Source organism: Hylaeus volcanicus, chromosome 3 (assembly GCF_026283585.1).
Source record: "Hylaeus volcanicus isolate JK05 chromosome 3, UHH_iyHylVolc1.0_haploid, whole genome shotgun sequence".
Taxonomy (NCBI): Eukaryota; Metazoa; Arthropoda; class Insecta; order Hymenoptera; family Colletidae; genus Hylaeus; species Hylaeus volcanicus.
Window position 1 is genome coordinate 17989972 of NC_071978.1, and position 15149 is coordinate 18005120.

Consider the following 15149-nt stretch of genomic DNA (forward strand, 5'->3'; position numbering starts at 1 on the left):
GGAGAACCGTTCGAACACTTGTTGTAACGACGGTACTTGCTGAGAAACAGAAACAATGAAGATAACTTTACCTTCGATAACTTCCTAACGAACAAGTTTAGGGCATAAGTATATTAATACCTTTTTTATAAAACACAAGAAACTACATCGTGATCTGTGTCGACCAAAATATAGGTTTCCATTTAGAAAAAAAAGTGCAGTTGCATTTTTCTGATGCACCAATGCACAAAAGTGCATAAAATTATTTGCATGTTATACACCATCTGAAACCATTTAACTTTCACTTACAACATTTTGTTTCTATTCCCAACCATTTAGAAGGTTCAGCCTGTCCCAGTTGCGTGGGACACCTTGTATATTCATATCTATTATACCTTTTATATCCTAATATCATGCATTTAATACCTTGGTCAGTTTCATAGTTTCAATTCGTGCAAGGTTTGATCTCTCTTAAAGCACTCGGAATGCACTCAATTACCTAAATCCATAAAGGAGCGCGACACCTTCGAAAATGAGACACGACCTACCAGAATTTCATAAGATAAATATGCCCCTGTGACAAAGTGGACCTATGACAGCATATACTTTACAGCCATCAAATGGCGATAGGACGACAACAGCTGCCAAAAATCTGTGTGAAGCTTTTAAGGAGGGAACTCTGTAACAACTCCGTATGTGCTGAAACGGTTGCCAGAACTTCGATTTCGCGATTCGAGTCTCGAAAAGGAATCACGCTCCCCCCATTCCCTCCATCCGTGGTTCCCGGATGATAATTCGCGAAGAATACTAAAAGAAAATTCAAGTACGTCGTTACATTAATCACGGTGAATTTATTTCCAACCGGCGCGAAGTCGGTGAATGCTTCGGCAAACCTAAAGAGGAATATGCTCCTTGCTTCCTATTCGCTACGGTACCGTACCGTTTTCGGATATATCGATTCGTGGATTTGAAAAGTAGACACTGTGCGGATGCGTCCGGAAAAAGAATGCACAACGCAGCCCGGAACATCGACACCAACTGTGGCGAAAGGCGAGCTATGCCAAAAGAAAGTTACACTGTTTTGCATGGGCGAAACGGAAATGGCTCGGTATATCATAAGTGACATAAACGTTGAACGGATTGGGAACCATAAATTGCGAAAGCCACTCTCAAAAATTGCAGAATTAGAGCGCTGTCTTTAAGAGTGAAATAACTACACTTATTAAGAGGCGATGGCACATTAAAAGGTCAAGTATTAAGCGTTTTTCAAGAATTTTCTTAGAAAGAAAATTTTAGTAAGGTTTCTTTTAAGTTGAAGAATATTTTAATCAGCTTTTACATACACTTGACAATTCATTTCACACTGAAATCTTTGAGATATCAGCTATTTCCTGTACACGTAGCAAGTTTTCATCCAGTTCTGCTACCGGTGGGAATTCTAGAGACTACAATTGTTATCTGAAATCAATAAAACTTTTTTCTTACATTGTCGACATGTTTTCTAAGAATGCGAACTAAACTGCGGTCAAAAACAGTAGAAAATTGAATTTTTTAGAAATGTTTAAAAACAGGATCAATGTATGCCACTTTTCCTGCAGCTTTTTGCAATAGAAAAACGTGCTTCGTACAATGATTTCATTTTGATTTTTAGATAATATTCAAGGTATTCGAATAAAGTAAACGTGTCTAAAGTTTAAATACGATCGATCGATTAGTTCTTACGTTATCATTCCCGCAGATTGGAGACACGTAGTTGTGAAGAAACGCGATATTTCAAAGATTTCTGTGTGAAATGAATTGTAAAAATCACCAAAGGTACTTTAAAACATAACTAAAATATTTTCAAAGTTAAAGAATCCATACATATATCAATTTTTCTCTGTAAAAAAAAAAAAGTATCCCGAGGAACACTTAACTAACCTTATGCATTCGTATTCTCAGAGACTACCTGATAAAGAATTCGTGATAACACCAACGCGTAATTTCATATTGAGCGAATTATTGCCGTCTATTCTTGCAAAAGGACGGTCATCCCCAATTATTATATGTAGACGGCGGATTTTTATGCATTTATGGTAAATAAAAACATGAGAAAATTTATGAAAATGTGGCCAAATGAAAAAATATATACAATATGAATAATAATACACATATTTTTATTTAAGTTACAATCCTTTTTCTGTATCTGTGAAAATATGAATTTGCATAAACATCTGCAGTTTAATTGTATGCTCAGCAAACATTGTTAAAAAATAAATAACAATTGCAAATGTATACTAAGATACATGTGTTCTATAAAATATGAGCCAGTGCTACGTAGAAAGAGAATGTGTGAACAGTCAACACTTAAAAAAGAAAGAAACAAGGTGTATTTGTATGAGAATGATAGGTATATGATCACATTACGTATGATATAGTGCAATTTGAGTGTCCGTCATAAAGCAAACATATTTTATTATTAAACATGAAACCCTAAAGCTCTTTTTAAGAAACTCTTTATTACTAAATGTATTTTACATTTACTCCTGTCGGAGAGGTTTAACATTCAATTGAGAACATATTAGAATATATTAAGCATTTTCTTTTTTTATACATTTAACGTCGCATCAACATCTTAAATATGGTTTTAGCGACGACTGTTAGGAGTGGAAAATGTGATGGAAAATGTGTTCAGGTTTCAACCTATAAATACCGTTTTCCTTTTAACATCGATGAAATTCTAGTTAAAGACAGGTTGTTAACGAATCATTAGGTATTTTCATTAAATGTTTGCTAAGTTTCACTAAGCCAAGGCTTCGAAAAAGTACAATGTACGTTAAGATTTCTCTAGTTGAGAACTCGGTGGAAACAATCAGACGTATACGTCTGTATATACGTGTGTGCTATGTTTCTACAAGAAGTATTCCCTGGGTGGAGATTAGGGTCGTAAGCAAGGATAAACGTAGAAAGCGAAAAATTTATTGTCCAATGTGTTAAGATGATACTACGGAACCTTTTTATGTTTCACGAAAGTGCAATTCTGTTTAGACTGTTTTCCAATATTTCGAGCGAAGTGACTGGAATTTCTTATAATTTCAATCTTAATTTTCCTTTGTTACTTTCACGGTTTTCTGTCGATAATAGTAAATGCTACACATAGTACAGGTTACTCTACTATCCACTGATATCCAACTCAGCGAACAATTCTACCTCGAAATGCGTAATCAACGAACAGTTCATAACAAGAAGACGATTTGTGCGGAGAATTCGGTTCAAGCGAAATTGATTGCAGTATTACACGTGCGGCAATTCTACCGCAATAAATGGATTAGTGTCGCGGATATTAAGATTCGATTATAGTTGCCGAAGATACGAAACCATCCGAAATACACAGCTGGCGTGGAGACGTATCGGGGGACAATGTTTTCCTGTAATAACACCCCAATGGGAAACTTTGGAACGGATTTTTTCATGTACAAGTGTCCAGGGTAAAGTCGATTTGTATGGAATATACGTACTCTTTATTCGTGCGTAAAGATAGTTTATCTATAATTTATGTATATTAAAATGAAAGCCCTGACTCACTGACAAATCAACGACCAGGCTAAACCTTTGAACCTAGAAAGCTGAAATTTTGTACAGAGGTTTCCTTTATGATGAATCAAAGGCACAGCTAGTCTTAAATATAACGTCATCAACAGAGTATGAGTTCTTTGCTCGAAAACGAATCGAAAGTGAAGAATGATATTTTTTCATAGGAAGCTTCGTTTTCCTAAAAATAAATCGAAAGGTTTGGCTAACCATGTCTGGCCACGACTGGCCAGTTCTACTGATTCTGGCATTGTCTAATGTACCATACCTCTTCTATACAAACTGCAATTCTTTAAATGATTACAACTAATCGGAATGGACACTAACATAACAAAAGCAACATAAATTAGCGACATAAGTAGAAATGGCGAGTAATGGTCAGACACGCTGCTCAAGTCGTACACCTGCTCCAAGGAGATTCAAGACCGATTTTTGTGACTGTTGTGAATTTTGTGAATCGTGTAAGTAACATCGATGATTTTTATGAACATTGTGAATTGTGTGAGTAAGGTTGACGGTTATTGTGTTTGTTGCGATAATTTATGGTTATTATGATTTATATTTAAGATGATCAAGTACTGTAATAATTTGTAACTATTTACGATTATGGTAATAAGTGATTGCAATAATTTCTTATTTTTCCTCAAATATTCCGCGATGAAAGGTAAAAAGCTGAATATTTTTATTTTACCAACGTTCGCTTGGTTAAACAGGATCGTCTGCCTATCAGACCAAATAATAATACTTTTATTATAGGACTATAGAATAATCAACTACACAGAACAATTACGTCACGGAAAATCATAAAAACCAAAAACTCTGAGCAACTTAAATAAATTTCAATTTCAGTAACACGTATTTACCCGACTGTAACAAAAATTTACGGATGAAAATGTTACAGAATTTCAAGTCCTCCTTTATGTTTCATAAAATGCAGCGCAGCTTCCGGGTAACGCTTTGTTTTTTGTTTAAAATAGTCGTCAAAAAGAGGAATCAACAAGCGCAAGCAATTAAATAATCATTTGCATGGCTAAACGAACACGGGACCATTTCTCACGCACGTGATACAAAACGGGACGCACCTCTGATTTTCACACGTTAACCAAAAACGCAAGTGGTGCTATTGCAAAAACCTAGATAGCAAACACAAACAAAAAATTTATTGACAGTTCAGCAGAAAAATATTAACGTTTGATGAATAGTATATGTTCGTTGTACAAATTAATTCGATAACTCAATGGATCTTCTACATAAATGTTATTATAATTTGAAAATATTAAACACCATTTTGGCTTGAATAAAAGTTTTGTTTGAATATAGTATTAACTTTTAGACAATTGAATTGTAACATTAAAGAATACTGAGATTGAGTCTAAAACGAAGAATTAAAACGTAAATAAATAATATTTGTTTGAGATTGTGATATTAGCTTCTCTTGAAAGATTGTTAATTCATGTCTGACACAAATGTACTACATTTATCATTTGCATTTGTAAAAAAATTCAGCAGGGAGAAACAAAAGGTCTATTGAAACCTGCACGACAGTTCAGATGAAAAATATAAATGTTCGATGAAAGTTACGCGTTCGTTGTTCGAATGGATTCTATTTTTAATTGGACATCGTGTGATACAATAGAGCTTACAATGACAAAAGCTAGTACAGAGATGAAATGGCAAGTAGAGGGTATGTTACAAGCGAGACAATTTCTTATTTTCATTCTCTTTAATGTGGGTTAGATTGTAAAGCTGTCTTAATGTTAAACTTTCCTTTTTCAAATTTGATTTACTTAGTTGCACAATGTAATTGTAATTTAAGACGTTAAACGAAAACAAATAAACTGCTTCTATCAGTTGATCCTAAAATAACTGAATACAAATGTAACTACAATGACTCCTTGAGTTATCGACACATGCGCTATTGATGCAGTTAGTATTGGATCGCAGGAGTGAGGGAGGAATTAAGCCAGTAATGCTAGTGAGTTCGTCAATAAGCGTAACTTCCTATTTGCACCAGATGGCACAGTTTATTGCGTGGCGTCACCCTTTTGCGTTTCACACGGCCAATCGCCGTATTGATTTTTACAAGACAATATTACGCGCAATACCTCTGCTTTCACAATTGTAAACACTGGTTACCAATTTGAATTTTAAACTCTCGAGGCATTGGGAAAATGTATTAATGTACTAAGCTTTTACATGTATATTTATATTTGCCCTATATTTATCATAAATAATGATATCAGACCTTCACATATGTTTCCTCGAATATTTGTTTTGCACTTTAAAAAAAATATTCAAAGGGAAGAGAAGAAGCTTGTAAGTATAAATTACAATAAAAGATAATTTACAGTCACGAATTGGCTGGTATTTATTCACATTTCGACTCTTAGTTTCCAATGTTACCTTGTGCACATTTCTACAGTTTAACAACGATAAATATTATTATGTTGTTTAAGCGAAAAATGATACAAGAATTTTGATTCCTTTTATATATGCATATTAACAATATATATTATTACGTTATTCAAGCAACGAATTATATAAGCAAATATATGTAGCTTAACGTTTTTATTTTTTTTTAAATTTATATTCATAATACATATTTCTACATTTTAGAGTGTAATAAGAACTCGATGCTTCTTCTAGTATGTAAATGTATATTGAAATATCAAAGATTATTTTGATTTTAACCATAGTTTTTTACTTAAATTTGAGTCTAAATCGAAGAATTGAAATGTAAATAAACAATAGCTTGTTTGGGATTGTGATAATATCATCTCTTAAAAGATTGTTAATTCATGTCTAAAACAAATGCACCACATTTTATTATTCATATTTGAGATAAAATCGCGCGTCAAAAAATTCGAAAAATTTAATATTCTTGAAAAACTGCAACATGTGTTTTGCACAATATCATTGTTTCCTTCGTGAATATATTATGTTAACCTATACATTTCAACCTTTCCCTCGTACTTTGACACTAAAATCCAAATTTAATCAGCAACCAGTGGACTTTATTAACACATATCTATATTACAAATGATATTACTATATTTACAATGATGTAATCGATTATGCAACGAGCATAATTTGTTATTCATACAATGGAGTATAATGCATGTTGTAATTACCAACTAAAAGCCATACGTATAACAATCTCCTGTTAGTGAAATTTAATTAACTTTCCAACGGGCGAACAGTTCCGTTTAGTTATTTCCAGTTATTTGGCTTCAATTAACCAAATGCCGAATTTTCGTGTTCTAGGAAATGCGTTTCTCGTGAACGTTGCATTGGCAGACCTATTAGTAACAGGGCTCGTGATACCAGTATCTGTGATCGTGATTCTGGCAGGACATGAAGAGTCAGTGAACACATGCCGATTTGAATGGACTCTCGAAGCCCTTTGCTTTCTGGTCACGGTGCTCACGTTGGTTACGATAGCAGCCGAAAACTATATTCGTTTGTGTCTACCACGAGAAAGGTAAGGGAAATTACTAACGGCACATTTAGAACGTAAACTTGTTAACTCGGTGCATACGAAATGTCGTTTCATCTAATTAAATTTCAGAGACACTCCGAAACTGTATGTACGTAGATGAATCGTGACACTAGAATACTTGAGTTGGATCAAGTAGCTTTGCAAGAACACATTTCAAACAAAAGTTTATTGGTACAAGGTAAAGAACTTGTTGCTGTTAAAAGAACACTCGGAAATGTTATTCCATGTAAAATTAAAGTCACCTTGGTTACGTATAAATGGCACCATGTATTTTCTTATTTATATACTTCAGATATATAAGAAAAGTAATTTGTTCAAAATCGGGAATACGAAAAATTAAATTGTGTAACAGTAACAAGGACTGTCAAGGAGACATATTATTGCACGTTTCTTTTACTTAAACTATATAAAAAAGAAATAATTTTTGAACAAAATTATAAATGTCCAAAATTAAAAATCAAGTTGTGTAATAAGAAGTATTTAATACTATTAATTATATCACTGAATTGATTTTTTTTATGTAATTTAAAAATATGAAGAAGGTATATGGTGCTGTTTAAAAAACACGTAATGACTCGTCTATTTTATAAAAAGGATATTTCTGAAGTCTTATACCAATAACATTTGTTATTTTAGATCAATAAATTCTTCTCTTGTTGTCGATGAACTTTTGTTCGAAACATTTGTTTGCTAAGCTATCACGAACAGATCAAATTTTCAATATGATTCCGTTGATGTAAATGTACTGTAAATATAATGGACATGCAAATTTCCGAAACGTATCTTTATAATTGCTATACTGTTAAATAAAGCTTCATTTGTGGTACCACACCACAAAAGTTTGGAAAACATTTTGCATGCACTAAATTAATATTATTAATATATGCATTTAAATATTATCATTTAATAATTCACATACGTTATAAGGATTTTATTTTTCCCTGAAAAATTTCCACATTGAATTACACATGGTATAACATAGGAACTTTTAATGATAATAATAAAAATGATCGTATATGAGGTATATCGAATAAATAAACATAATAAATTCTAGAAGATCTAGTCAGTTAACACAAATCCTGAATATTATTAAAAAATAATGATATACAGGACCAAAATCGTAACTCTATTTTCAGATTGAAACATTTACATTTGAATCAATAAACCAAAAAAGAAGGGAAGGAATTATTGATAAAATATTAAAGAGTTATTTATTTAAATATTTTATCGATCCAATGTTTAAGCGATCCAATGTGTGAGCTATACAAGAAAAAAATTTACAGAGCCCTGACATGTTATTCTTTAATTAAAGGCAGACCTGGACACTGTTGAAATGATATCATTTAAATGATATTATTTCAAATAAGACGCTTCTCATTTCATAATTGTTTTCATACTTTTGGAACGAGCCCTTTTAAAATAACATTATTTTACTTTATAATGATCTGAAATATTTGTAACATTGTCTTTCAAAACTACATCAGGCGAAATCACAAGTGCACGACGATTTCGAATTTGAAAGCGATGAAGATAAAAAATTTTTTCTGAAGTATAATACCACTCTTGTATTCTCGGTACTATTTTCATTTGCGATTATATTATACAGACCCAGATCAAAATTCCTTACGAACGAAATTTTTTAATTGAATGACTTTTTTAATTGAAATTTTTGTTGTATATTATTTTGATAATTATTTCTTTCCTTAAATTTAAAATAAACAGTAATGATAACTATGGATTCATATAATTTTTATTTTTAAATAATTGTATTTGAAAATAACAGTCCCAAAACAAATTATTTCAAATAGTCATTTCCCATTTTAATTTTAAATTAAAATTTGCTCAGGTCTAATTGAAAGGAATTAAACTGTTCATATGCACGAAAACAAGTAGACGTTATTGAAATAATATCTAGTTGAATAATTCTTTGATTACATGCTCATTAAAAAATGAAGGAGTTGAAGGTAACGGTACGGACGAACGAGTAACTTTTTTATAATGTAAATCAGAGAATTTCGAATTTTGCTTCTCTTCTGCTTCATTTCATTTGAAGGTTTACGTAACATTACGTAATATTCCTGTTGCATAAAGTTTATGCAAACGCGTTCTCGCGGAAATCCAACAAATACTGTCGAACAATAACGAGTGTTCCATAGGAAAATAGCTTTAAAAAAACGTTCCCCGCATTAGTTAACATTTTCAACAATTTTAATTAATTTTCAAAAATTCGCAGGAACTTTCTATCATATTGTAATCACGTTATGATCCGCTTTTGCATTAATCGGATTAGCTCGTGATCCAATCACAGTCAGCTTAGAACATAACAAACGTTGCTTTGACCCAAATCAATTAGACAGCCATAATGATTAGTACTCTCGAAACGATATTTCCACAAATACGAGTAGGTTGATACATCGTTATAACCGTACGAATCGTGGAAAGCCTACCTACGCATTTAATAACGTTAGTTAGTATATAATATTAGAGGAAAGTAGCCAAAGTCTGATCTCTCAACTTATTTTGTTCAGTAGTTGGTAATAACAAGTAACGAGTGGTATAACTACTTCGAAATAATGACACGAAACAATGGAATCATGTTCAATTTGTTATACAGTACTAACGAGTAAAGGTCGATTCAGACTATACGACACGTACCGGCACCGACGCGACAAAACATTAAAACACGCGTTTTAATGGAACTATTCACACTTAACAGACACCGACCTGAACGTTCCGTCAACGGGAATAGTGTGAATAGTTCCATTAAAACGCGTGTTTTAATGTTTTGTCGTGTCGGTGCCGGTACGTGTCGTTGCCGGAACGTGACGGTCCGTGTCGTATAGTCTGAATCGACCTTAACACGTTGATTTCCATATTCGTGATATTATTCTATCGCGTCTTCTCTTCGATATAATTTGATTTGTGAATTAATAAATATGGATTTTCACTTTCAGTTTGTAAAGATAGAATAAAAGTAACAATCTATGTACGTAGTTTGTGAATTGTTTCTCAAAGATAATAATTGGACTGTGGATATTTATGCAAATTAATATTTTCTCAGACACAGAAAAAGAATTGAAACTTGATTGAAAGCATGTTTTATCTTCGAAACGATATAACATGTATATTATTATTGATAATTTATATATTTTTGCATTTGTGCACCTGCATAAACATCCACAGTAATAATAAACGAGGAAATATTTGCAGAATCAGTTTTCCCACTGAAAATTTAATTTCACCTTTATTATTAAGGAAAGAAAATCATTAAGCAAAGAAGAAACCAATCAAGGGCACGACTTTGGTTACTTTTTTCTACTCAATGTAAGTTTAATAAATTTCCTGTGACCAATTTTTACAATTTTCGATATAACGACGAAAAATGAATACGTTCAAATGGAGAAGTTATGCGATGCATGAAAACGCTTTTTCTCTTTCCCACATATCACTGCTGTTTAATTAGAAGTTACTCTTTCACCAGTTTGCTTCACCTTAGCTTCGCATCGTTTTGCAATTAAGCCGCGCGAGATTGAAACTCGGCAACTTGTATTAATATGCAAGTCGTTAACGAAGGGCACGTATACAGGAAATAAATGTAATTAAGCTTTACAATGGACCCTCGACAAACTGAAATCGCTTGAAGCGTGAAGTTTTGATTTCAGCTACGTTTAATTTCAACCTAAAGTGATCCTTGCCAATGTTGTTAGTTATTAATATGTAGTGTATAATATTGTTTTAGTAAAAGATATATACGTATTTGAAAAAATATATGAAATCATTTCAAAAGCACTTTTAGGATATACTAAAAGTATAATCCATGTAACATTAACAATGTAATTTAATTCTGATTAAAAAGAAATGTTATCTTTGAGAAACATTGGTATAATGCATTAAAACTTGTATCTCACTTGTAGATTGAAGAATTTTTATGCTAAAATGAATCAATTCTGTAACGAAAGTTATGAATAATATTCTAGATTATAAATTAGTTTAAACAAAAGAAACAGATGTTATAGCAGCTCGATAAGGATGTGTACAAAACTAGAACACATGACAGAATCTAAACAATTATTTGGAAAATATTCTGTTAAACGAAGGAAAATAATAGTAACAAAGATGTTATTTGAGAAACATTAGAATAATGCGCTACATTTGTATCTCACTTTTATATTTACACATTTTGAAGTTAACATGAATATTCTCCTCTAACATAAGATATGAACAATATTATAGACTATAAAAAAAGTCTATAAAGAACTTCTAACGAAATCTAAACAATTGTTCAAAAAATATTCTGTTAAATTTTGAAACATAATAATAACGATAACTTGCACCATCAATGTGTCTCATAATTGGCACGTAAAATTGAACGTACCAGCAATGACGTCTTCTTAACTTTAAAACATGAAAATCACAGTATAACTTTGAATTCAAAATGTACCAAGCTGTACATTAAATGAAGATTGTATTACTTAAAGTGGATGAGTTTATTCCAATATTTCGTGGATTCCTCCTATAAAAAAAAGGGGGTTCGTTCGATGGTCTCCAGAGAATGTTGAACTCTCCCGTCGTCGGAAACGATGTTGGTAAAAATCAATGTTTGCGTAGTAACACAAACGGTTTCGGTTACGTACATGTCCTACTCGCACATTTTTTTAGAGTCGCGTTCTTTATTGTCGATACAGGCCCCATAATTCAACGTCACGAAGAAGTCGAGATCGTAGAGAAATAGGACGGATTTTTACATTTATGGAAGAACGGGGTACGTTCAAAGAAAGAATATTGTTCGTTCATTAACCAGAAACATAACGCCGATTGTTCGTGAGTCTGCTTTACATTTTTCCTCGCCAAACATTCACAGAAACGATCGTGATTTTAAGCAGTTGCCAACGGCAATACAGCCACAAGGGATTAAAAGGCTTTTCAAGCGAAGCTTGTCCAGTTCTACAGAGATAAATTTCCGAATGATTTATGGTATCCATTTTAAGACAGACAAATTGCGTCCCATGTTATCGTTCCGATAGAACAATATTTGAAAAGTAGCTACTTTTGCACATTCAGCACATTCAGCAATTTAATCTTGGGTCGGCTGTAATCATTTATATAAGAGATTGATATCATAATAGAAGTCTGTATCGAACGCAGGAAATGAGTAAAGAAAACTGTAGCGTTCCAATTATATTTCCAATCTTCAGCGAAATCCTCATCATACGTTACTTGATAAACGTTCGCAGTGTTATATCAAAGATTATAAATTAATTTTAGTTGGTAAATTACAGGCTATGCAAGCATCGCCATTTCCTTGGTATATTTTTAATCTCTCGTTTAAAATACTGTCTATAAATAACTAAACGAATTGGGTTCTGAGTGCTACCTCTACTAAAAAACGAAAACATTAAGGTTTCCGCGATATATTCAGAGTACAATCATCAGGTTAACTTACTTCGTTAACGGGTCAATGAGAAATCCAACGAGCTCGGACAAGTTTCGATAGGTTCGTAAATGCACCATTGTTTTCTACTCCGGTGGAGCAGATCAATGGGCAGCAATTTCAATCATTTTACTTATTCAATAATGAATTAGCAGAAATTGATTGAAGCTATTATTAAATTTTTAAAAATCTCTCTAAATTGTAGTTTCTAGAAACATATTAATTAGGAAACTTGGAAACAATGACAAAATATGTACAACCTCTTTTTCATTATTTATGCAGTTAAAATGAATTATATATGATGTTGTTTGTTGTTTAATAATATGTTATGAAATAATAGAACTACTGTTTAGCAATTTTACACATTCTAGGGTATTGAACATTCTTATACGTACTTATCTATTACTTATTAATAAAACGAAAGAAACATAATACATCAATTTGTTCTAGTTATAAATAAATAGAAAGTTTTTTATCGTTCACGAGGATTCATTTTGCAGCACATGGTGGATGTTGCGATAGAGTTTCTCATTTCACATTCTGTGGGACGTTCCAGGAGTTTGACTCCTTAGAATTCGTAACCGACGCGACGCGACGCAACGAAGTAGAATTTCGGAACTCGTACACACAGGAACACACGGCCAGTCTCAAAGCTTTCACGTTAGTAACTGTCAGTACCATTAGTCGTTCTATTAATATTTCAAATTCCATGAATATTATGAGTTTATGACCCGGGATCCACCTTTCCGCGAAAGATACCCAGAATTCTGCGTCACTTTTGGTTTCATTACAGAATCTCCTCGCTTTAGAAATGCTAAGAAATTGTACTTCGATTACGTTCTTGTATTTTCTTTTTTTGTTAACACCATCTAGTTCAGCGTTAAAAAATACATACAAGTACGAAGTTACAACATTTTGTCTCGGTACCTACTGGTAGTTAGCTTTTGTGGTGGTGCGCTTTCTTAAAATTATACTAACTCCTACAAAACTGAAATTAAGCGGCCCATAGACGATCAATAATATTGCGCAATACGAGTTGCACAATATTTTGACGGCGGGCCATAGACGGTCAATATTATTGTACAATATTTATATTTGTGCAAAAGATTGAATCGTACGGAGGCAATTTCATTTCTTCAAAATACCATAGCACAGGTTCAACGTCCTCCACACTTGCACCACTTTTTTTCGCATCACAAATCCGTTTGTGCAATATACTTTCAAAAGTTTGAATTTCGCACAATATATTGCACAACCTTTCAATATTGTCTACACACGATCAATTATACTGCACAGACCCAAATATTGCGCGATAATATTCACCGTCTATGGGCCGCTTTATATGAATTATTAATAAACAAATGAAGTTAGATTTTTTTATACAATTAATTCTTTTCAACATTTTTTTGACTTGATTAAACTTCTTTCATATTCGTTAAATGTTTTTAAATTCAGCACATATTGTGTCGCTTGACGGACGAAATTTACAAATTCGAAGATGAGATACCAAAATTTGTATTTTGTAAATTATTAGCAAAAGAATGTAGTTTCCAACATTATCGTAAAGTTTAGAAAAAAATATAAGATAAATATATAAGGCAGAATATTTGTTCTTTAATTTCAATTTTACTAGTGGATTTCAATATTGTAGTAATTTTAAAATAAATGCGTAATTTGAATACGGTCTGCAGGATATTTGAAAAACGATTATCCAATCGTCATGGAATTTTGATATTAGTAGAGAATACACATTTTTCGCAATACTGAATCTAATGAAATTTAAACATTGTGAATGATCGATTCAGAAATGTTGAAAAATCGTCGAAAATCTGGAACTTCCCCTTTCGACTAGCGCCACTTTGTTAAGGATCGTTCTATTTTCATAAAAGTATATTCAAAATGTCTAACATCCCTTACAGATTATAATTCAGCTTCACTTGGTGACTATAGAATATTTTATAAAATGTGAAAATATACGGAGTTAAGACTTAATTTGTTCATCCCGTTAAATTCTATAACGTACAAACGTAATTATACATCAATTTTTTTCTAACTATAAATATTAAGTAATATAGAGTTCAGTAATCACCAAAACCAGGTATAAAAGAGGAAGATTCGTGCCACACATTTTCTAAACGAAGTATGCAAAGGTGGCCTATTTTTTAATGCGTTAAAATATAGTAGCCCTTTTAACCTTTCAACTGCAGATAATATTTTAAATATTTAGATGCTTAAGTAACGAAAACGCCAGGTATATAAACATTTGTATGTTATGAATAATTCTGTAGGGTCACTTTATAATTTAATACATACTAATAGTTAATAGAATTTTTTTAAATTACAAATTTCTATAATAGCACCACGTGCTGGCATTTCAATTTAAATTCGTGGTTGAACAAGATCTTAATAAACAGTTGAACATCCCATAACATTCAATTGTTTGTTAAAACCTCGTAGACGAATGAATTTGTTTTATAAAATAAATTGTGGTTCATTAGGTCATCCCACAAGTTCATGTCACTTATTGTGCTGCTATTCAAATTAATATGTAAAATATATCTTTCAGTGTTATGAAAAAACGTAACCACCTTTCTGACAAAACCATTATACCGTCGCGATAAAATTTCTATAGATTTCTATTACAACTTAACACAACCTTTTTTTTTTTTT

General features: G+C 32.2%; 1 protein-coding gene across 5 annotated transcripts in view; it reads left to right on the top strand.

Moving 5' to 3' along the window:
* The window catches only part of LOC128874247 (RYamide receptor-like), a 260772-nt gene that overhangs the window by 244024 nt on the left and 1599 nt on the right, over positions 1–15149 (top strand). For all 5 annotated transcript variants that reach the window (XM_054118782.1, XM_054118783.1, XM_054118785.1 and 2 more), the window contains one exon: positions 6814–7030. In XM_054118782.1, coding sequence (XP_053974757.1) covers positions 6814–7030 — 217 coding nt within the window. The remainder of the gene's footprint in view (positions 1–6813; positions 7031–15149) is intronic.